Source organism: Gnatocerus cornutus, chromosome 4 (assembly GCF_029298725.1).
Source record: "Gnatocerus cornutus isolate USDA-ARS CGAHR chromosome 4, icGnaCorn1.1, whole genome shotgun sequence".
NCBI lineage: Eukaryota > Metazoa > Arthropoda > Insecta > Coleoptera > Tenebrionidae > Gnatocerus > Gnatocerus cornutus.
The window spans coordinates 8,858,924-8,880,893 of record NC_142236.1 but is presented as its reverse complement, the minus strand read 5'-3'; the positions used below and the strand labels follow the sequence as shown (position 1 = coordinate 8,880,893).

General features: G+C 34.4%; 1 protein-coding gene across 1 annotated transcript; it reads left to right on the top strand.

Moving 5' to 3' along the window:
- The first annotated feature begins 6,500 nt into the window (after positions 1-6,500).
- Positions 6,501-21,206, top strand: LOC148176344 (atlastin-like). Its single transcript, XM_088034464.1, has 9 exons — positions 6,501-6,782; positions 6,831-6,891; positions 6,947-7,141; positions 18,076-18,222; positions 18,268-18,423; positions 18,466-18,742; positions 18,789-18,973; positions 19,018-19,203; positions 20,821-21,206. The coding sequence occupies exons 1-9, from the start codon at positions 6,763-6,765 to the stop codon at positions 21,199-21,201; spliced, it is 1,608 nt and encodes a 535-aa protein (XP_087890590.1). The 5' UTR covers positions 6,501-6,762; the 3' UTR covers positions 21,202-21,206.
- The last annotated feature ends 764 nt before the right edge of the window (positions 21,207-21,970 follow it).

Here is a 21,970-nt window from a genome sequence, read left to right as displayed (position 1 = left end):
AAAGACGGCCGTCGCGCTGAACAGACTAATGCCGAATGTGAAGGGACCCAAATCAAGCAAGCGAAGGGCCATAGGGATGGTGATAAACTCAATTATCCTCTACGCAGTTCCTGCCTGGGAGAGAGCCTGGCAGATAAAGAAGTACAAGGAGCGACTAGAGAGGACGCAAAGAAAGATGATGCTCCGGATCTGTAGCGCGTACTGCACAGTATCAACAGAGGCACTCGCGGTAATAGAAAGCGTACCTCCGATCGACCTCCTGGCCGAGGAGAGGAGCGCCCTCTACCGCGACAAGAAGGATGGGCTGACGAGAAGCCACGCAAGGAAAGTTACCCTGGAGAAATAGCAAGAAAGGTGGAAGGAGGAAAGCAAAGGCTCGTGGACGCGGACCTTGATTCCTGACTACATCAGATGGGTGAGAAGAGACTGGGGGGTAGTGAACTACCACCTAACCCAAGCGCTCACCGGACATGGGTGTTTTTCCAACTACCTGGAGGGAATAGGTAAGTTGGACAGCGACAAATGCTGGTTTTGCAAGGAGGCAGACTCGCCTGAACACACGTTGTTCAGGTGTGAGAAATGGAAGGAGCTGCGTGAAAAGACGCAAGAAAAACTGGAAGAAGAACTCTCCCCACGAAACATGATCGAGCTGATGAAGCGGGAGAACTGGGAGATAATCTTCATCATGGCTGAATCCATCCTGAAACAGAAGGATCAATACGAAAGGCAGAAGCAGAGCGGTAACCGGAACGTTGAGCTCTGATCCAGCAAGGTGGACCATTCGGGTCGAGCTCCCGCACTGAAGCAATGTGGAAACAGTTCCAGTGCGGAGAAAGAGTTAAATGGAGGGGTTTTAGTGGGTATGGGTCCCTGGATGGGTAACCGAGTCCCACACTCTCTTGTGCGGGTGGAATCATGCACGGGAGGTGCGTAAAGGCATTTCCCCTCTGGTAGAAAAAAAAAATCGTGTTTGAAAAATATGCAACCCATCATACTAACCATTTGACACATGCCAATCATCCATAAGGGTGAAAATCGTCTGTAAAATTAGCATATTTTCTACCACAGTTCAGCAATAAACCAGGCAGATGTCCCTCGAAAATAATAAATGAATAATAAAGAGAAATAATAAATGGCATCATCTAATAAACTTTATATTTCAAGTAAAAAATGTTTCGTTAAAAATGTGTACCATCACAATTTTATTTTCAAAATTACACTGTGCGACAAATTCAAATTAATTTTGAATGTGTTATGTAATCCAAACAAAGTACATACCCAAAGAACACCCTTACCTCAAAACCTTCACAATTTTTAACATAAGTGGTAAAAAAAACATAGAAAAGAGATTCTTTTTCTATTTTACTTATGATTTTAATGTATGTATGGTTATCAATAATTAACACAAACAAATTCAAATTAATTTTGAATGTGTTATGTAATCCAAACAAAGTACCATCGGTGCCCTTTAAAAACTGGTACGAATTGACAACTGATTAGTGTCAAAAATTGAAAATTTGTATCGTGTTAACCTGGGTTTTGTGAGAATTATTAAATTAGGTTATAACTGCCATGACGTTAGATGACAACTTGTCAAATTGTTTTTCTGAATAAATAATTGTAAAACACAGAGTAATTCGAAAAATAACAAATTAAGCATTTATGAGTATTTAAAGGAACTGAACTAATATTTGGTCATAGCGCCGTTGCTGTCTATTACACTCTGGAGACGGCGGGGCATAGAAGAAACTAGGTGCGCTGTAAATTGGGGAGTAATGCTTTCCCAAGACTGAACAATACTCTGACGAAGTTCGTCTGCATTTCTTGGACGAAAATCGTTGGTATAAATGACCTTTCTCATACGTGCCCAAACATTTTCGATAACGTTCAGATCTGGGCTTTTGGCCGCCCAAGGTAAAACATTTACGCCTTGTTCTTCTAAATATTCATTTACTATCCGAGCTTTGTGGACCGGACAGTTGTCCTACAATAACACATTGAAAAAATATATTTTAAAATAGTAAATCAACACCAACGTGCTGGAATATAAAATTTTCAACATCAACATATCAACATATCAAATACTGGTAGCACCGATGGGAGCATTACATCTCGCAAAATGTTTCGGTAAACAGCCGCATTAAGTCGTTCTTCTATTATTAGGCAGACTCCAGGACCCATGCCACTAATCCAACCCCATACGTTAACGGAAAATCGACCTGATTTACTGTAGTCGAGCACATATCTCTCATTATATCTCATCCCATCAGGTCTATAAACCCTGATGTGTCCATTATTACACGATTGAAAAGTTTTTTCATCAGAAAATATTACTCTGTCCCACATGTCTTGCGGTTCATTAACATATTGTTGAGCAAACAGTATTCTTTGTGCTTTATTTTCTTCCGTTAAAAATATTTTGTTTGCCGCACATCGATTCCGTAGTTCAGTTTCACGCACTCGTTTACGGGCGGTTTTCAAAGATGCCGGAAAAAGAGTTGGTTGTCTAGCAGATATGACGCTTTCAAAACAATTTTCTCTTAGATAATTCGTTAGCTGCAGATCGTCCTGGGGAGTGGTAACTCGCGGTCTTGCGGAACCTGCTTTTCTGACGATGCTCCCGTACTCATTAATTTTTTTTTTTGCAAGCAAAACAGTACTCTTACTCACACCTAATTCATTGCTAATTTGACGAATTGAAACCCCATCCCTTAAACGCACTGCGATTGTCTCTTTTTGAATGTTATTTAGTCTCGGCATGCTGACATTTACTGGATCTGACAAATCAACCGACGCTGACAAATAAATTGACAATAATTGTAAAGCAACATTTACAGCAAACAAATTTTTGCTGTACCAGTTTTTAAAGGGCACCGATGGTACATATCCAAAGGACACCCTTACCTCAAAACCTTCACAATTTTTAACATAAGTGGTTAAAAAAAACATAGAAAAGAGATTCTTTTTCTATTTTACTTATGATTTTAATGTATGTATGGTTATCAATATTTAAAATACACATAAAAAAACTAAAATTAATAAAAAATATATGCAAATCATAACTTGTTTAGCCGCCGACTTTGATACAATGTTTTTACTCTTTATTACAAAATTCGATTTTTTTACAATAATTTTAAATTGATTGTATTTGACAATGTACAGACTTTTATTTTGGAAACAAAAATGTTTAAAACTTCCAAAGTCATATTTTTTTTTTTAAATTAAATATAAAATTTGGTGGTGACTTGCGGTTACTGGCATATGTTTTATCAAAAGGTGGGCTACCTACAGAACATAACAGGTTTTTGGCTACTAAAACTTTGTCACGCAGTGTTTTAATTGATAATAAATTTAAATAAATTAGATTTAGATATTAGTTTATCTTGTCAATTCTTGTGTTTCAACGAATCCACGGGTATTTAATAAAATCAATTCTACCAAATTTTAAAATGGATATTTGGGTTCTTCCGAATAACACAAAATATTACAGGTAGGTAAAGAATATGTTCTAGAACTACAATTTTTTTTTATAAAATTGAAAAAACACTCGATCACGATTTTTTTTTTTCGATAAATCGCTTATGCCAAAGGTATTTTTACCATGGCAACATAGAAGGTGGTGTGCGGTGGGGTCTTAATAATGTAAAAATTAGATGTAGAAGTTTTTAATGGCGGAAAATGCAAGATTGTAGAAAAAATATTGTGTGTATTTCGAGCGCAAATTCAAATTGCCGTTTTCGAGAGGTTGCCGCATAACTTTAGACTTTGTGTCTCCTTCAATCGGCAATGTAAATTTTTACGCTCTTAATTCACAAATAGCTATTAAAATTTGTGTAGTTGTACTTTTGCCATCAGCTACTTATATTAACGTGAGTTTCAAAATTTTGAAAGATATCCATCGATCCAGAAGGATTCTAAGTAATACTGGTGTATTAAATTTTAACACTAATTTGTTTTTACTTTTTATACGTGGACGTCAAAAAACTATACATTTATACGCATCACGAAAAATTAAAAAATAACATATCTTAACATAACTAAATATTTCAAAAATTGAGAACAAATGTCCACCTCAATGAATGTTTTCATCATTTTGGAAAAGTTCAAAAAGTTGCTACAGTAGCGCAATTTGAGATATGTATGTATAAAGAAATCATTGAAAATGTTAAATCATGTTTTGGGTAATTATTTTAACAAAGTTGGGGAAATTGCCAAAACACATAAGTAACAATATAGAGCTATGCTGGTATCTAAAAATCAAATAGTTACGGGAGCGCTAAAAAGCTTTCAATTGTCTAATCTTTTTATTTTAACCTGACGGTCATGTATGGGAGACAACTCGGTGCTGACCGTTTTGGTCTTATGGCTACTTGAGAAAATATTCCACCCTGCCTGCGGCAAAGGACCAAATGGCCAAAGATGCAACAACATGCATAACAATCAATGTATGAAATGCAATTAATCCGTTGTCCTATACAGGGTCCGGCAACACTTGTGTCCACCCCCAAAATCGTCTTTAATTTTAAAGATAAAATTTTGAAAATTTGCATACGCTCATAGTTGACAAAGCTCTAGAAGCTGACGTAAAAATTTGTTTTTTTATCACGGTTTGGTTGGCGTCGCGACGCCTAAGAAGCATAATTTTTAGCGATTTTTGAGTTTTTGCGGAAATATACGCGAATTCAATTTTATTTCAACATAACTGTGGTACAAATATCTGAGTTTTTATTTTAAATCTAATGCAAATTGTGTTTAAAATTTGCGAAAAAAACGTTGCTTTATCAAGTTAGTTTTCAAAATTATGACAGTGCAGCGGCAATCTACGTTTACACCAAAATTTCACAAGTCACTTCACTCACTTTTATAAAGGTTAATTTTGATTACCACGGGCATGTTGCACTTTATGGACACCAGAAATCGTTAATTAACATCGACAAAGTGACAATTTCACCAAGTAACACTTTTGTTACAATCTAAAGCGAGCCAAAGAATAGATGTCATTTGTGACACAAGATGTTGACAGATGGGTGTAAACGTAGTTCCCAATTTTGACATAATAAAATTGGAAACTAACTTGATAAAACAGCATTTTTTCCTCAAATTTTGAAGACTATTTGCATTGAATCTAAAATAATAACTCAGATATTTTTAACATATTTATATTGAAAAAAAATTAAATTAGGGGTTGATATCACAAACCCTCACAATTACCTAACAATTACATTTTTAAGGCGTCGCGACGCCAAAACTATCAGTGATAAAAAACAAATTTTTACGTCAGCTTCTAGAGCTTTGTCAACTGTGAGCGTATGCAAATTTTCAAAATTTTATCTTTAAAATTAAAGACGATTTTGGGGGTGGACACAAGTGTTGCCGGACCCTGTATAGAATAGACTATTTAAATGCAATGTTGTAATGCAAGTTATTAATTGAGGTCTACTTCAAGAGTCAAAAGCGAATTTTTTGTCAACAAAGATGAGTTTGATTGCACTAAATCTAAACTCAAAATACCACACTCAACTGAGAAAAAAAAAACGGTTCTGAACAGTGACTTTTTAATTATATTAACGACTGAAAATCATTTGCAATCGTTAATCTAATTATTAAAATGTCGACAAAATGTGTTAAAATTTATTTTTAGAAATTTTGCATGAGGGTTAAAATGTTATTATATTCAGATGCGGCAGTCTTCAATTCTGGGTAAGAAGTAGGTATAAAGTTGCGGTCCCATTAGTCACTCGCCGGTCGGTCGAGTTGTAGTCTCGAACCGTGATTCGGATTAGAGACCCCCTGTTGTGAGGGGCTGTAAATCATGGCAACATTGAAGTGTTGGTTGCCGACTTTTTGAAAATTGGGAATCATTTTTACATTACATTTTATTTTTTTCTAAAAAAACTATTCATGTGGGGAAAAAACCAAGGAGTTTCCCGTATGTAGAATAACATTCCTCATCTATCGAGTCGTAGTTCAAGCAAACACTCCTAAAACTGTGTCTGTAAAACGACATGGCGTTTTTCAGTTTTTTTTTTTAATAAATTTATAAGGACATTTTAAAAATTAAGGAGTTTCCCGTGGACATTTCGATATTATCTACACGTACAAAAAAAATCAAAACTCCAACTCTTAATTTGTGGCCGTAAAAAGTAATGGCGTTTTGCGCTATTTCCTATGCACTTCAGCCGGGATAGGACATAGCCTTAAGAATATGTAACGTAAACACAGATGACATACACCTAGTAAACATTTTATGGCTTAAGTCAAACCACCCTTAAGGGCCCCACCAACCTCGTTCTTGCACGACGGTTTTGAACGACGGTTTCGACGGTTGGAACGAAACGGTCGGAAAAACCGAGGTCTGTGGGTAAAACTGTCGGTTCAACACGTAAACTGTAAACTGCAGCCGACAAATTTCTAGGTAGAGGGGAGACCGAAGGTTGAACAGGCTCGAACGCATTTCGTGCAACATTTCGATAAATTTCTCCCAATGAACTTGTTATAAGTTTAAATAACGACAGTTCTGAATCAGATGATAGTTTGATTTAAATTTCAAAATGGTCAAGTGTGTGTATGTAAATATATGTTTGTTTATTATATTCCATTCAATTTTGTTTTAAATACGACCCTGTTTAAGTACCGACTGATCACGGCGTGCGCCTATTTTTATGGTCCCCAACCGCAAGGATTAGTACTGCCCGGTATAATGTGGCCATAAAATTTACTAGGTGTATGTCACCTGGGTTTACTTTATCTTAATCCATTAAAATGACGCCAACTTCAGCGACGTAAGTTGAGTGAGGTGGTCTAGCGGTCAGCTGATTGCTTATTTACAGTTTTTCCCTTAAAATGGTTGCCCCGTATCGGAAAGTTGACATCAGAGACAAAACGTCGAGTGTAAAAATTCTCATTGTTTCGTTTAAGTTGTGTTTATTGTGTACTTAAATTGTAGAAATCTTCACCACAAGCCCTCCAGCTGTTAAAAGTGAACGAAGGTGGAAAATTAGCTGTCGATAAAACTGTTTTAGAGTTTTTCCACAATGAAGAAGTTAGAGATAAAAAAGTCTGCATTGTTTCAGTTGCTGGTGCCATGAGACAGGGGAAGTCGTTCTTGTTGAACTTCTTCTTGCATTTCCTCAATAAGAAGGTATGGCGCAGTAATTTTTGTTTTGGGAAATTAATTCGCATCTTTGTGACTGACCCACATTCAAAATGTTTGCAAGTATACTTTTCCAAGTTGAGACTTGTTTTTATGAGGGTGCTTCTTTATGTAAAAGTTAAATTTCTCCACAATGCAGACCATAAATTGCGTTTGCGACTCATCACTAGGGTTCGACCAGGACACAACACTTGCTATTGGTACCAAAGCTATCCATGATACTAAACACTGAACAACTTGTTTTTAATTATTTTTTTAGTATGCTAATTTTACTAAGCAGTGTTATGATTTATTTTATTTGCAAAATTTTTAAGAGAAATCAGAAAAAAAGAATAAATGCCAGCCGGTCCTGGTTTGAAATCTCTGGGACTACCTAGAAAAGAATTTATGGCAGGGTTTTTTTACAATCTTGAAACCACTGATAATGTTTGCGATAATCGTTATTGCAGGGCCATAATAACGAGACTCTATTTGGATAAGTATACTTTAGTGCTAATGTTATCTTGGACTTATCTGTTATAAAGGGTAACCTTGGCCGCTATCAAAAATACAATTTATTCCCAAATACCAATAAATTTCATCATAGCTCTGATGATGGTAGCATTGCTATCGAAACGCGCGTAAGCATTTTTTGACAAAATTTGGTGTTTGGGAATAAATTGTAATTTTGATAATTTGTCAACACCAAGAATTGATCCAATTAAATTCTTTGTTTAGTTATGAATGAGATTTTTCCACAAAAATTAGTCCTACGTACGCAAAATAGTATTTCCCGGCCAAATTAAATGTATCTAAACACACAAATTTTATAATGCGCAGGCGCACAAATCAGCGCTGTGGCAGTGGTCATGCAATTAATTGAAATTTAAGGTTTTATGTACAATTTTCTGGCTTTTGGTAGTTGAAAGTACAAGCTGAACTTTTATCATTTTCATGCGAAAAGACTTAAAAACATTACAGCTTCGGCTGAAGATAGTATTTTCCATTTATGCTACTGTTGCTTTATCCGAAAATCAAAATTTTATAAAAACTGACACTTCTGCTTTACAATTTCATTAACTCTATACTAAAACGCGCTGGGTGAGCCTCTCTCTGAAGTTGAGATGTTCGACTTCGACAAGATGCCAATTTAAGGAAGTTTTCACGTCCGAACCGTACTTTTTTCGCTCCTTTTGCCCAGCTAGAAAAATCGACGAGTTTCCAAACTAACAAACTGGCCGGTTTTCGTCCTTTTCGGCCGTTTGGTTTTCGCAAAATAAATTTTTAAAACTCTGGGTACGAGTCCTGTGTTTTCTGGAACCTCGCCGTACGTCGGTTTCGTGGGGACAAAACCATAACCATTGAGTCGAGAGACAGTCATAAAGATGCAGTAGACATTTCAGAAAAGGGTCTGATTTTTTGTACACACAACATGTACGGTAGCGGCTTTTATTCTCGGCACTTATTTAAATCGGTCCGAGCAACGAAGGAAACATTGGCGGAGATTGATTTATTGAGTTCGGTTTATTTTTGATACAGGATCTCTTTGACCATCAAGGTGTGTTTTGGGTTTGTCTGCGTAACTTACACTTGAACATCTGGAAGCTTGTTTTGAAACTTCTCTTTACAAGCGCGAATTCATTGTTTAAACACAGATCATCAATTGATGGACAAACAGATAGATACCGACATCACTCCACACCCCTCTTCACCCGAAAAAAACGATCATCAGACAAGTTGGTGGTGAATTTACCGAATCTGCTAATTTACCGGTTTGTGAAGTGAGTACTCCAATTACGCCATAAAATAAAAAAATTAGTACCTACTGTAACTGTAACTTGACAACGGAGCTTCAAGGGTTGCCCGAGTATTATTACGAGTATTTTTTACCTCTTTTCTTGGGATTTGAAGTGGTATAAACAAACTTGACCGCCCCTTTCCGGTAACGAAGACTTTATTACTTAAAGCATCAAAGAACCGAACCTGTAATTAATTCGTTTTTCTAAATTTTAATCCATTTCCGACCTACTACAACAAAGTCGTACTTTATTATCTCTCGAAACCGTAGCGAATCGAGGCAATACGGTTTTTCATGCATGTTTCGCATATTGGGATATTTTTCAAAACAGTTACCGATGGAAATTTTATTGCAAGCGTGTGATTTTGGTACGGGGAGAAGTTACAAAAAAAAACATATCTACAAATATAAGATAGTAGATAACATAAATACCTCAAAACATAAGTACTATTTACGACTCGGCTGATTTTTAATCGTTTAAAGCAGTAGCTTTTAGAGAGACTAAAAGTGCAAGTATGTATGGCTTAAGTGGGGTACTCATTACACAAAAAATAGTAAACCATCAAAGTACATGATTCTTAATCACTTTTGTTATTTACAAATACCGACATCATTCCACACTCTTTCTCACCAGAAAAAACTGACACCATTCTGATGGTCGTTTTATTGTAGTTTAACAAAAAAAAAGAACTCTTGAACATACCCCAAACCTACATCTACAATTACACGATGTTTATACAAAATGTTTAACTACATAGAATGTAGTTTGCGGTAGCGACTTCTTATCCTTGAGAGATACGCCACTTATTGAAATCCGAGCTCTGAAAAAAACATAATTTGACAGAAATTAATTACGAAACCGTACTCTCGATTTACAAGAAAATAGATTTTTTATGCATGTTTCGGATACAAGTATTTGCTTTGGGTGTGCTAAAAGAGTTCTTTAGTTCCTTATTTTGGTAAAAAAAGAATATTTCGGAAGGTATAGCAGCCGTCAAGATAATGTAGCGCTGACCTGCTCAGATGACTTAACTTTTAAGGGTTTTTGCGACGGTGCGGTTGGGGGCCCATAAATTTAGGTATTTATCTCTACTGGTTTAAGCTATCAAACATACATTAAATTGATAGAATCGCTTTTGCTAAATTTCGGTGGAGCCGAGATGGAAAATATTCGACGATGTTGCCAAGATTAAACGGAGGCGAGAGTGATACGAGAGAGAGACGAGGGTGAGAGAGGCCTGTAATTACTGAACTTACTTCTGGGTCCAAAAAAAAATGACTATAACCCCAACACCGATTAGAATACGTGGACAGGAAGGAAAAATCAAAACCGGCACAAAAGTATAGAATTACGAAGAGTTTTAGGTGGACGATCACAGAGTGCTTTCAATGGGGATGATTTTTACCTTTGGATGGTGGGCCGCCTCAAAGATTTACAGCTCAAAATCCGACCGAAGTCGAGGGCACTTCCCTGGCCCAAAATAGGGTATTAGGCTGTTATATCTGACCTAGCGTCGTTTGCCACAAAAGGTCTTTACCAATACACAATTTCCACTTTTGAGGCCTTTTCACAGCGTTTCCCCGGATACGTTCCTTTCAGTACGACCACCAAAACGAAAAAGAAAGAAGACCAAGAAGACCCACTCACGATACTCCAGAAAAAGTATTGACGATGGTCACAAAAACTCTCCACCTTCGCGCCGTTGGATACGCGTTATATTGGTTGCCTAAAAATTTCCCTTTTGTTCTTCCTTCTAAATTTGACTGTTACATAAGAGCGGTCGCTACCTAAAATCCTTATGGGTAATGCAATGTAAACTAGAGCCATCATAAGTCAAAAACGGTTTGGACTAGAAAACTGAAATTTAGAATATATACTGTCCTTGTAGTTATCTACAAACTGCATCCTTTTTTTGTATTGATATTGCCCTTGGAACGGTAATTACACTGCATCAATTTTGGCTGAAGACTGTAACTTCGGTTTGCTTTGTTGTATGAAAAATGAATCCAATCGGATTGTAAAGCAAATCGTTCTGAATACAACGGTCCTAAGTTTTAAAAAATATTCCAATAATTAAGCGAGTATTCGTAGCGTAAAAATTTAGATTCTAAATCGAAGCTGAAATTTTGTAATTTACAACCAGCAATTGCCGGCAAATCACAGAAATTAGTACTTTTCCACAAGCACAAAATTTATGATGGGGTCAGGTAGTTTGATGAAATCAAGAGGTCCAGCTGTTTGGGAAATAATAGCTCTTTCTTAGAAATGGCATTAGGAAAATAATAGAACGGTATTTTCATCTTTGCACTGCATTACTGGACCACAGGAAAACCCCATGAAAAATGTTAAATGTTAGGATCAACAGCCTATTTCACGTTCCTATGCATTTGTTATACAGAACCGGTAGCCAAAATTTGTTTTTTATCACCAATAATTTTGTCGTTGCGACGCTTTAAAAATGTAGTTTGTAAGTTTTAGCAATTTTTGAGGCATAGTAGAACCAAACACCCAATCCCATTTTTCAAAATAATGCTCACATGGCGTAAGTTTTTTATTGTAATCAAAAAAGTACCTTAAAAATCATTCACAATACATTAGTCTATGATATTTAGTAAAATTTTTTTGTTAATTCTCATTATTTTAGAATCCGTGACTAATTGATTGTTAAGATTTCCACTATGTCCCCCCCCCTCCCCTACATATAAATGTGTCAAACATATCTTTTGTCATTTCAGATTTGATTCAAATTGTTTTTAAAATATAAGGAAAAATGCTTTTTTATCAAATTAGTCAAAATTGGAAACGCATACACCAAGCGATCCTTTAGTTCGCTTTAGATTGTAACAAAAGCCGTACTATCTCAAATGCAAATGACCTCGACGAATAAATGAAGTGATTTGTGAAATTTGGAATAAATGTAGTTTGCAAGTGTTTCGTCATGATATTGAAAAGTAGCGTTTTTTCTCAAATTTAAAACACAATTTGCATAAAATTTAAAATTAAAACAGAGACTTTTTTATCACACTTATGTTAAAAAAAAGAGTTAGCGAAAGTTTCCACTAAAACTCGAAATTTCACTTCTTGGACGTCGCGACGCCAAACTGACAGTGATAAAAAAGCGTTTTATTCTGGAACTTAATCAACCATAAACCGGAAGCATTTGAACAAAAGGCGCATATTTGTTTTCCAACTAATTCTGATTTTTTTTTAAATTTAAAAATTATAAATTAGGCAATTGTGTGCTCTCATGTTACTTCAATCAGTTGGTCGCGGTTTTGATCACTTCTTTCATTATTAAATATATAATATACCTCGAATATATGACGCGCCTTACTTTATAAAATGCATCTTACTTTATAAAAAATTCTGGTATTTTTAAATGGTAAAGAAACAAATAAGAAAGTGCATCTCTAGGTTCTACAATTTGCTTTGAAAAATTTATTATGTTAAGCTGATTGTTTTATGGCGGTTGTTAGACCCAAGCTCTGGCCTGGTCATTTTTGTGACAGCTCACTGCCGAAACCGAAATCTAAAGAGCGGGCTGGGTAGCGACCGCTCTTAAGTCTTCTCCATCTTCGTTCATAGCTTCTGATAACAGGGATTGGAAAAGGAAAACAACAAACCACCAAAACGGTATCGATAATAGAACAGCAGTAACAAAACTGATCAAAAAAAGGTTGTGACGAATAACAGAATTCGCCTTTTGCCTACATTTTCATTTAAATATAGAAATAATAGTAGATTACATACCGAGGTGGGAAGTTCATGATTCCTCTCGAGAGAAAAAGTTTGTCACCGAGGCGTCAGCCGAGGTGGACAATTTCTCGAGAGATAGGAATCGAACTTCTACCGAGGTTTGTATACTATTTTATTCACAATCATATTAAAAAAAAATAAAGAAAGTTAAAAGTCCAATATTGTTAAACGTTTATTAGCTTCCAAAAACTGTTACCAAATTACTTTCGCCCTTGCTCTACATTGGAAATGACTCATCTGGAGTGGATATCTACTCTTCATTTATTTTGAATACCACATTTCAAGGTCATAATTTGTAAAAATTGTGGAGCTCTACGGCAAATTTGAGAGGATTTGTGTATTGAATTGAATCACAAACGGGTCTTTTAGTGTTCAAGTACTCGTTTATGTTCAATCTAATGCATAAAACTTTTCAAATTTGCCGTAGAGCTCTACAATTTTCACAAATTATGATCTTGAAATGCGGTATACAAAATAAATAAGGTATAGACAACCACTTTTTCACACGGCATCAAGAGAATACTCCTCACTTATTTTGAATACCGTATTTCAAGGTCACAATTTGTGACAGTTGTGGAGTTTTACGACAAATTTAAGAGGATTTATGTATTGAAAACAATCACGAACAGGTCTTTGGGTGTTCCAGTACTCGTTTATGTTCAATTCAATGGATAAATCTTCTCAAATTTATCGTAGAGCTCCACAATTTTCACAAATTATGACCTTGAAATGCGGTATTCAAAATAAATGAGGAGTAAGTAAAGTCCGTTTTTTTTTAAAAAAAAAAACACCAACACTGCATTACAACCGGCAACGTTGCCTAGGGAGATTTTTGGTAAGAAAATAGTTGTCAAATTTTTGACATTTCTGAAAATTAGGCAGTGTTTCCGTTAAAAACGTTTCTTTTACAGTCTGTTGGATTGCAAATCAAAGGATTTAATAGTGAAAAGACTCGCCACAGCCTAAAAGGCCGTTTTGTGTAATCAAATTGTCAATTAGGCAACTAACCTATTTGATTTTATCACCAAAAAGTCACCATCGACGACGTTGCCGGTTGTAAAGTGGTGGGAGAGTGCGCTGTTGGTGGTTTTTTAATAAAAAAACGGACTTTAGTTTAACTTGGTTCAACCTCCTACCAAAGTCGCTACTGTCAATTCATGAAGTTTTAGGTTAAGAATTTTTGATTTCAATACAACTTTATTAATATAAATATCTTGAATAGTAAGATGAACAATATATTTAACCAACGAAACTTAAAACTCACAAGTTAAATTATATTAGAGGAAACACCGTTAATGTTGAATGTGAACGAAGAGTGATCATAACCTGCAATATACAGTGTCAGACCTTGTTTCAGTTGTTCACTTGAAAAGGTAAACTCCTGCAGTCAGACGAGACGCGGTTGTTTCTCCTCTTAAAATGTTGACATTCTTCTCATTTTTTGTAAATTTCTCCGGAAAATCTACTAGTTTTAAACGGTATAGAAAAGTTTCAGCATCCATTTCACACACTTTTTGAAATCAACTTCGACGCCAAATGACAAGATAGAAATGTCAAATTCAGTAACGCGGCCTACTTCATTTATCAAAATCTAGTTATCTGGCATTTGGAGGTCGGGAAATGGTCACTTCCCAGCGAGTTGGGAAGTGAATTACCGTAGTAACGGCTCACTTTCCACCTTACGAAAAGTTAGAAAATGAACAATTGTTGACCGATTGTGAATAAAATAATACAAAATAAATAGAATATTGAAGTAGCGGTGATATAATCGGGGATAATTGAAGTTACAAAATTTGTTCAATTTTTTGCTGTTGGTTTTAAGTTTGAGAACCTGTCATGGGTTCCAACCATTTTATGACTTAGCGGACACTAACTTAGAAATCGTCTTAATTACTCTGGAATTCCATGAATTGAACTGCCTTTCTTCAAAAACTGAGAATCAAATGCGTAATTGCACGAGTTCAAGAAAGAGCGCAAATAAGCCTTTTTTGCAAACAGCGATACCCGAGAGGTTAACCTCCTAGGAAAATCACGAGGAAATCAGGTAAATTAGGTAAATTTCTTCAAAATAAAAATTATAAAAAATTGTAAATCTAAATTTTAATTCGGCATAGTTGTTAAACCGGTCGAAAGTTAAACTATAGTGTGCAAATCACCAGAATTACAAATTTTATTGAAAAAAAAAAGAAGTTTAATTCGTCGACAAATTAAAATTTCACAAAAATTGTCGTTTTTGACCTACAATTTTCTAGTTTAGTTGTCACAATAAAAAATATTTAGTTCGTCTGCTAAATAAATTTATAAAAAAAATTTCTTTTGCTGTACAACGTTTCACTTTGAGGGAGTGGATAAGTTTTATTTGTGCTCTATTTTTTTTTAATTCGGTAGAGTTAATAAACCTGCTGAAACTAGTAAACTTTCCAAATTTTATTGCCAAAATAAAATAAAACCAAAATCACAAATCTTTATTTAAAAAATTTGGAAATTTGGTTTACCTGTAACATTAATTTTCCCAAAAATTGTCTCTTCGGCCTACAATATTCTAATTTGACAGAGTTTATAAACGAGTTAACTGCCTAAATATAATTGCCATAACGTCAAATTTACTAGAGATGCAAATTTTTATTTATCACACTGTGAAATTAATTTTTAGTTCGCCTACAAGACAAATTTATAAAAACTGTTTTTTTTTTGCTATACAGCATTTCAATTTGGTGGAGTTGATTATCAAAATAATAAATTTACAAAATTTCATTGTCATAAGTAATATAACGAGTGGGCTCGAAATTGTCGGAAATTTTTCTGACAGACGAGTAGTTTTTTCGACGATCAATTGCACGAGTGAGCGAAACGAAAATTTCCCACAATTTCGAGCTCCCGAGTTATATTCGTCATGAGAATTTAACGAACTGACAAGCAACTGACAGATCGCGTGGTATTTTCGCGTGGAATTGCCACGGAAATTTCACTCGTGAAATTTCCAGAAAAAGTTTGTTGTGATTGGTTGATTTGAAAAAATTAAAGTCTCTGATAGGTCGAACCTATGGTGAGTTGAATTTTCAAAATTACATACACATTGGGCCTGTTTATAGAGGCTATGTTAAATCTTTAATTTCGATTAAATATCATGTTAAAATGAAATGTGATTATTTTTCCTCTAATCAAATGTCACCAATCGTTAAATTAAACCGGTCCACTAATTTTTTTGATTTGCGAATTCGTAAACTTAGAAAATGGGAATTTGAGTCTTGAAATGCGTAGTTAAAAGTCGAAAATTTGTTAACTCAGACCTAAAAATGGAAACTTGAAAATTCGATTTTATAAAATTAATTGCAAATTTGAGAATTCAAGAATTTAGAAAACAAATTTAAGTTTTTGAAACGCATAGTTATAAATTGAGAATTTGGCAATTTAAAAACTGAAAATTTAGAAATTGTACATTTGTAGAATTTATACAAGAATCCGACAATTGAGAATTTACGATTTGTGAATTCGTGAATTTCGAAAATAGAAATTTGAATCTTAAAATACGTAGTTAAAACTCACAAAAAGAAAACTTGGAAACTTGTTTTTATACGATTTGGATAATAACAATTTGAGAATTTAAAATTTGTGAATTCGTGAATTTAGAATACAGGAACTTCGCGGGTTTGGATTAACAAGGTTCTTACTGCATTTCTTACGAAAATTGAAATTTTCATAAAATTCAACTCTTTTTAACATTGCTTTTCTGTTTTCTTAATCGGAATGAACGTAGCTTGATGTCTTTTCAAAATTCCAGGAAGACAAAGTTTTATATGCTATGGATTAACTTAATGTTTCAATTATGATGTTAGATCTTGCATTTTCACTAATTAATTTCACTGCAACTAGAACCTTGTCATTCTAAACCCGCGACTTATTTATTTGTTTTATAAAGCTTAAAAATTATGAACTGAGAATTCAGGAATTTAAAAACTAGAAACTTTGAAATTCGGCATTTCTGGAATTAATTCAAGAATAGGATAATTCAAGAATTTATAATTTGTGAATTCGTAAACTTGGCAAATATAAATTTGAGTTCTAAATTGCGTAATAATTAAAAATTGAAATTAATTTTTTGGCCTCATGAATTGTAAACGTCAAATTAACATTCAATTGACATCTTCGGAAACACTAGATTTACAAGCGCCCTGGACGTTTACACACGCCGTGCGGTAAAAATTGCCCAAATCGTCTGCTCTTCAGATGCGTTTATAAATTAAAATCACTTTACCATAATGAAGATTGATCACCAAAGTAGAATCTACCTAAAATCTTATCTCAATTAAGACAATATTTCTATTTTTAAAGTAATATTAAAACGTTTTTTATACAGCGTTATCTTGTATACTTTTTGTGCACCAACTACAAAATTGACAGAATTGACAGATGATGAAATTTTGAAATGTCAGATGTGACAGTTCTCGTGAATTTTGAAAAACCCAAATATTTAAATTAAAGTTTTTCGGCCAAAAAGTTTAATACAACTCTTGTGCGTTAACCATTTTACAGCGCTCAATCATTAAAGCACTCCGGCTACGCCGTCGTGCTTCAAACTGATTTCGCGCTGTAAAATGTAAGTTACCACACGCGACTGTAAATAACTATTTTTGTGTTCTATTTTTTTTTAATTCAGTGGAGTTGTTAAATCTGTTTAAACTAGCAAACTCCCCGAAATTAATTGCTATAGCGTCAAAAATACAAGAAATGCAAATTTTTATTAATACAATAAAAACTGTTCTTTTTTTTTGCTTTTAAAATAATAAAATTAGGAAATTTTATTGTCATTACTGATAAATTATCAAAATTGCATATTAATGTTTATTTTAAAAAAGATAAAATTCACTTCAAAATAGAAGTTTTTTTTTTGTATTCTAATATTGTTTAATTCGGTGGGGTTATTACAAACTAGTAAATTTATAATTTTTTTTGTCATAACGTGAAATCTACCAGAATTACAAATCTTTATTAAAAAAATTGGATGTTTGGTTTGTCTCAAAATAAAACTTCTAAAAAATTGTGTCGTTTGACTTACAATTTTCTAATTTGACGCATTTGCTAAACATGTTCAAACGAGTAAACTACTTAAATATAATTGCCATATCGTTCGCTTTATCCGAGATTGACCATAATTTTTTTGCTATTGATTTTTTTTCACCTGCAATAACATGTTTTAAATAAATTGGTGTCGAAAACAGACTAAAATAGATGATTTTTTTGTATTTTAAGAAGGTTTATACGAGGTACCTTCTTCCCCGAGCAGCTCGGATTATCGGGGTTCTACTGTAACAAATTTTTGTATTAAAGAATTTTTGTTCATTTCAAACTTTTTTTTTTGAAAGGCCTAAAATTTGGGGTTATTTGCAGTGCCAAAAGGGCGAAACCAAGAAAAACTGGATCAGCAGAGAAGGAAACTTACAAACCGGTTTTTTCTGGGAAACCCGAGCTGAAAAAGTAACAGAAGGCATTCTCATCTGGTCTGAGGTTTTTCTCACCAACATTGACAACGAAGAAGTAAGTTTTCCAACTTTTGAAAACCTTCTTTACAACTCTGTTAAGATTGCAGTTATTTTGATGGACACCCAAGGAACATTTGACCACGAATTAGACTTGACTCAGATTACCTGTCTTTTCGCCATGAGCGTGTTGCTTAGCTCCGTTCAAATTTTCAACATCAAGAATCATATTACGCTTAATGATTTACACCATTTACAGGTATTTCTTCGTGTGCTGCGATTTGCATAAAGGTTCGTTTAGCTCTTTGCAGGGTATGCAGGTTTCCAGCAGGATAACAGCAGACCGTTCCAAAAACTTCTAGTCTTAGTTAGAGATTGGTGTTATCATTATGATCAACCTTTTGGAGAAGAAGGAGGCAACAATTTACTTCAAAACATTTTCGCTAAACATAAAAAATCTAATCAAAACGATATACAAGAAACCATCGTTGGAAATTTTGAGAAAGTTGGTGCTTTTCTACTGCCTTTTCCCGGTGAAGATGTTATGCAGAATCGATATTTTGCCGGGAGCTTCAAAGGTGAGTTTTGCCCCGAGTAAAACATGACTGGAACCAAAAATTTTAGATATTTCGACGAGTTTTCTTGACCATGTGGAGGAGTTAGTTTCAAGTCATTTAAACCCTGAAAAACTTATTAAAAAACAAATTGGGGGAAAATACATATCAATTGGTAGTTTACCTACATACGTAAATTCATATTTAGAATCTTTTCGAAGTGAAAAGAATCCGACCATTAAGACAATGTTTGAGGTAAATTACAACAAAATTTTCATTACCTATATATTGGTTTTTAGGCGACTTGTGATGCTCAAAACACCGAATTAGTGAAGGAACTCAAAAGGAAATATCGCACATTAATGGATAAATGCGGGTCATTCGTAGAAGCAACAACAATAAAGGAAATGGTTTTAATCCAATTCCCCAAAAGAAAAATGGGGAACAACGCTAACTCCCATGAAATGGAAAATCAACTGAAAAATGTAAAGGAGAATTACACTAGTCATCAAACTTTGGAAAAGTGGAAAGTTATTTCTGGTATTTTGGTTCCGAGTCTGAAGTTCGTTTGACTTCATCAGGTTTTTCAGGTTTTGCTGTAGAAAATTTTTTTTTCTTCAATTGTTTTTTTAAACTGACAAAGTTATGGAATTGCTCTACTGTGTTTTGAAAAGGCAATTTAATAAGCTCTCCAACGATCCATTAAACTAATTGCTGGAATTAGTACTTTTCATATTTTTAAAAAACTGATATCATGTCCAAAAAAACGCTATTTTTGGTGATTTTCATATGCAATTTTGCATATAACTCAAGAATGATTACATCGATTTTTCATTGCAATGCATCATTGAAATGACAGATCTTGCATTTTTGACGCGTTGACAAACGCATTGATATCTTTTAACTATTGGAAGTTAGAAGACAAAAAAACGTTGAGAAGTTTTTAAAAAAATTAAAACTTTTTGTTTTTTGGCGATTTCATTAAAATTCAATGCCATGGCTTAAAAATTTCTGAGGACATTGAGTTTTTAAATGACACATAAGTGACTTTAATGACACATTTTGAAAAACTTCTTGATTATGAAGAGTTCTTAGTTTGCTGATGGGCCTAAAAAGATAAAGGGTGGAAATCTTTGAAAGGAATTGTTCTGATTTTTCTGGGAAACTATTAAACATAAATACTCGTAGTTTGGGATCTCATAACAAAAACCTGGCTCATAAGCTAATTCGATTAAACAATTTTTTTTGAAGCTTTTATGATGCCTAATCGCAGCTTGGCCGAGGTGCTTCTTGAGGATGATAGTTAACACTAGGATCTGTAGTATCATGATGAAGTTGGTATCAAATAAAAGATAAGAAGCTGTACTGTCATAAAAGTTTGGTGTGCCTCACTATTTCCTGACGGAAGTAAATAAGTTAACGAAAATGCGCGACCTTGAGAGCTTTCCAGGTGTTTTTTACGCGATTGTGGCGGCAAACGGTAAGGTAAAACAAAATTCTTTAGCACTACAGCGTTTGATCTTTCATTCGATCCTAATTTTATCTTGATAGTAATTACTCAAGTGTCAATTACCATCCTCAAGAAGTACTCCAGTCAAGGAGCGATTAGGCAAACTAAAAGATCTTGAATCTATTTATCATAAAACCTTCAAAAAATTGTGTTTGATCGAATTACCTTATGACCCAGGTTTTTATATTATGAGGGACTGACACCAGTGTGTTGGAAAGTTGCCACAAGAAAAATGGAAAGGTAGATGTCACTAGAAATTATTTTTTTGCGTCTTCACTTGGATTTTTTTCCGGACAATCTAGTGGCAGTAACCGATGAAGATACCATCAATTTTAAGAGAATTTTTTTGGGGGGCGAAAAATAGATAATAGATAATAGATTGATACGAAAACGTCTTAAATTATTAGTTTCAACGATGTGTTACAAAGTTTCATAATTTTTTTAATAAAACAATATTGAACGCCGAATACTAAAAAAAAATCTTTTACAAATATCTCAGGTGATGGAGCAAAATTATTCTTCTTTAGAAATGACTTTCCATTGCTCGAGTTTAAAACTCGTGATTAGTGACAAAACAACATTTTTTTTCTAGGACTTGGAACAAATATTTTCGTCGTCGTACGAGGCAAGAATCAATCGAAAAGAATTTTGGAGAAATCTTGGAAGTTATTTTGGCATTGGTAGTGGAGTTGGTGGTGGAATTGGATCTGTAGTGGGAGGAACTTTTACAGCTGGTCGAGTTACTGCGACTACTACTCTGGGAGGAGCAACTGTTACTGGCATTGTAGGTAGGGTTGTTGGAGGCGCTGTCTTAGGTGCCGTAAGTGGTATTTTCGGAGGTATTGTTGTGGTCGGTGGTATCGCATTGATTTTTTTCTTATCTAATGCGGACAATAAAGGGGAAGCAACGACACGAGCTGAACAAGAAAACGAACAAGAAGAAGAATTAGAAGTTCCCGAAATCCAACAGTAGCAAGCTCGTGGTAATTGTTCTAAGATAATGTATTTTATTTTGTACTTTAATGCTACTTCAATTTTATGAAACAAAAGCTTGTACAACCAAATAATAGTATATTAAAGAACGTGTTTTATAATGGCCAATTTGGTGTACGAGTTCCCGGTTTGTATGGGACGAGTGCACCAATGCCATCATAGAACAAGTCCTTTATACTATTTTTTAGAATTTGCACTCTATTTTTAATAAAAAAATTTAATTTTCCAATTCTAAGAGTTTTCGTGTTACACGATTGGTAATGGTTTTGTAACCACGACTTGCCACTTGATTTTCAAATTCCATTTAAATTTTGACATTTATTGAGTTTCTGAATTTTTACCTAACTTCACAACCTGTATTCACATCTATTTTATTTAGGTACAAAGGCCACAAAGGACAATTCAATTATATTGATACATTTTTTTTCCACGCAGCAATTTATTAAACACGAACCTTTTACCTGATTTTTAAAATCAGTAATGGTGAAATTGACCAAGAACTTGACAGGAAACAGGTGACAACCAGACTAATTAGTTCGGCAAATTCTTAAAAAACTAAATTTCCTACTTTGAGTTTTTTTATACAGTGTGTTAGGTAACGTTACGGCCATAGAAAAAGGGGTGATGGAGGCAGCCGTAAAAAGTAATGTTTCGAAGTTTTTTTCCGGTTTTCTTAAACCGTTTAAAGGAAGGAAGGCTTTGAATGTGACCAATCAGAGAACAATTTGCATAAGGTTACAAAAATTTGA

Coding starts and splice junctions, on each gene's coding strand:
- LOC148176344 (XM_088034464.1), top strand. CDS start 6,763: ATGACGCCAACTTCAGCGAC. Junction 18,743..18,788: donor TTTTGCCGGGAGCTTCAAAG/GTGAGTTTTGCC, acceptor CAAAAATTTTAG/ATATTTCGACGAGTTTTCTT. Junction 18,974..19,017: donor CCATTAAGACAATGTTTGAG/GTAAATTACAAC, acceptor ATTGGTTTTTAG/GCGACTTGTGATGCTCAAAA.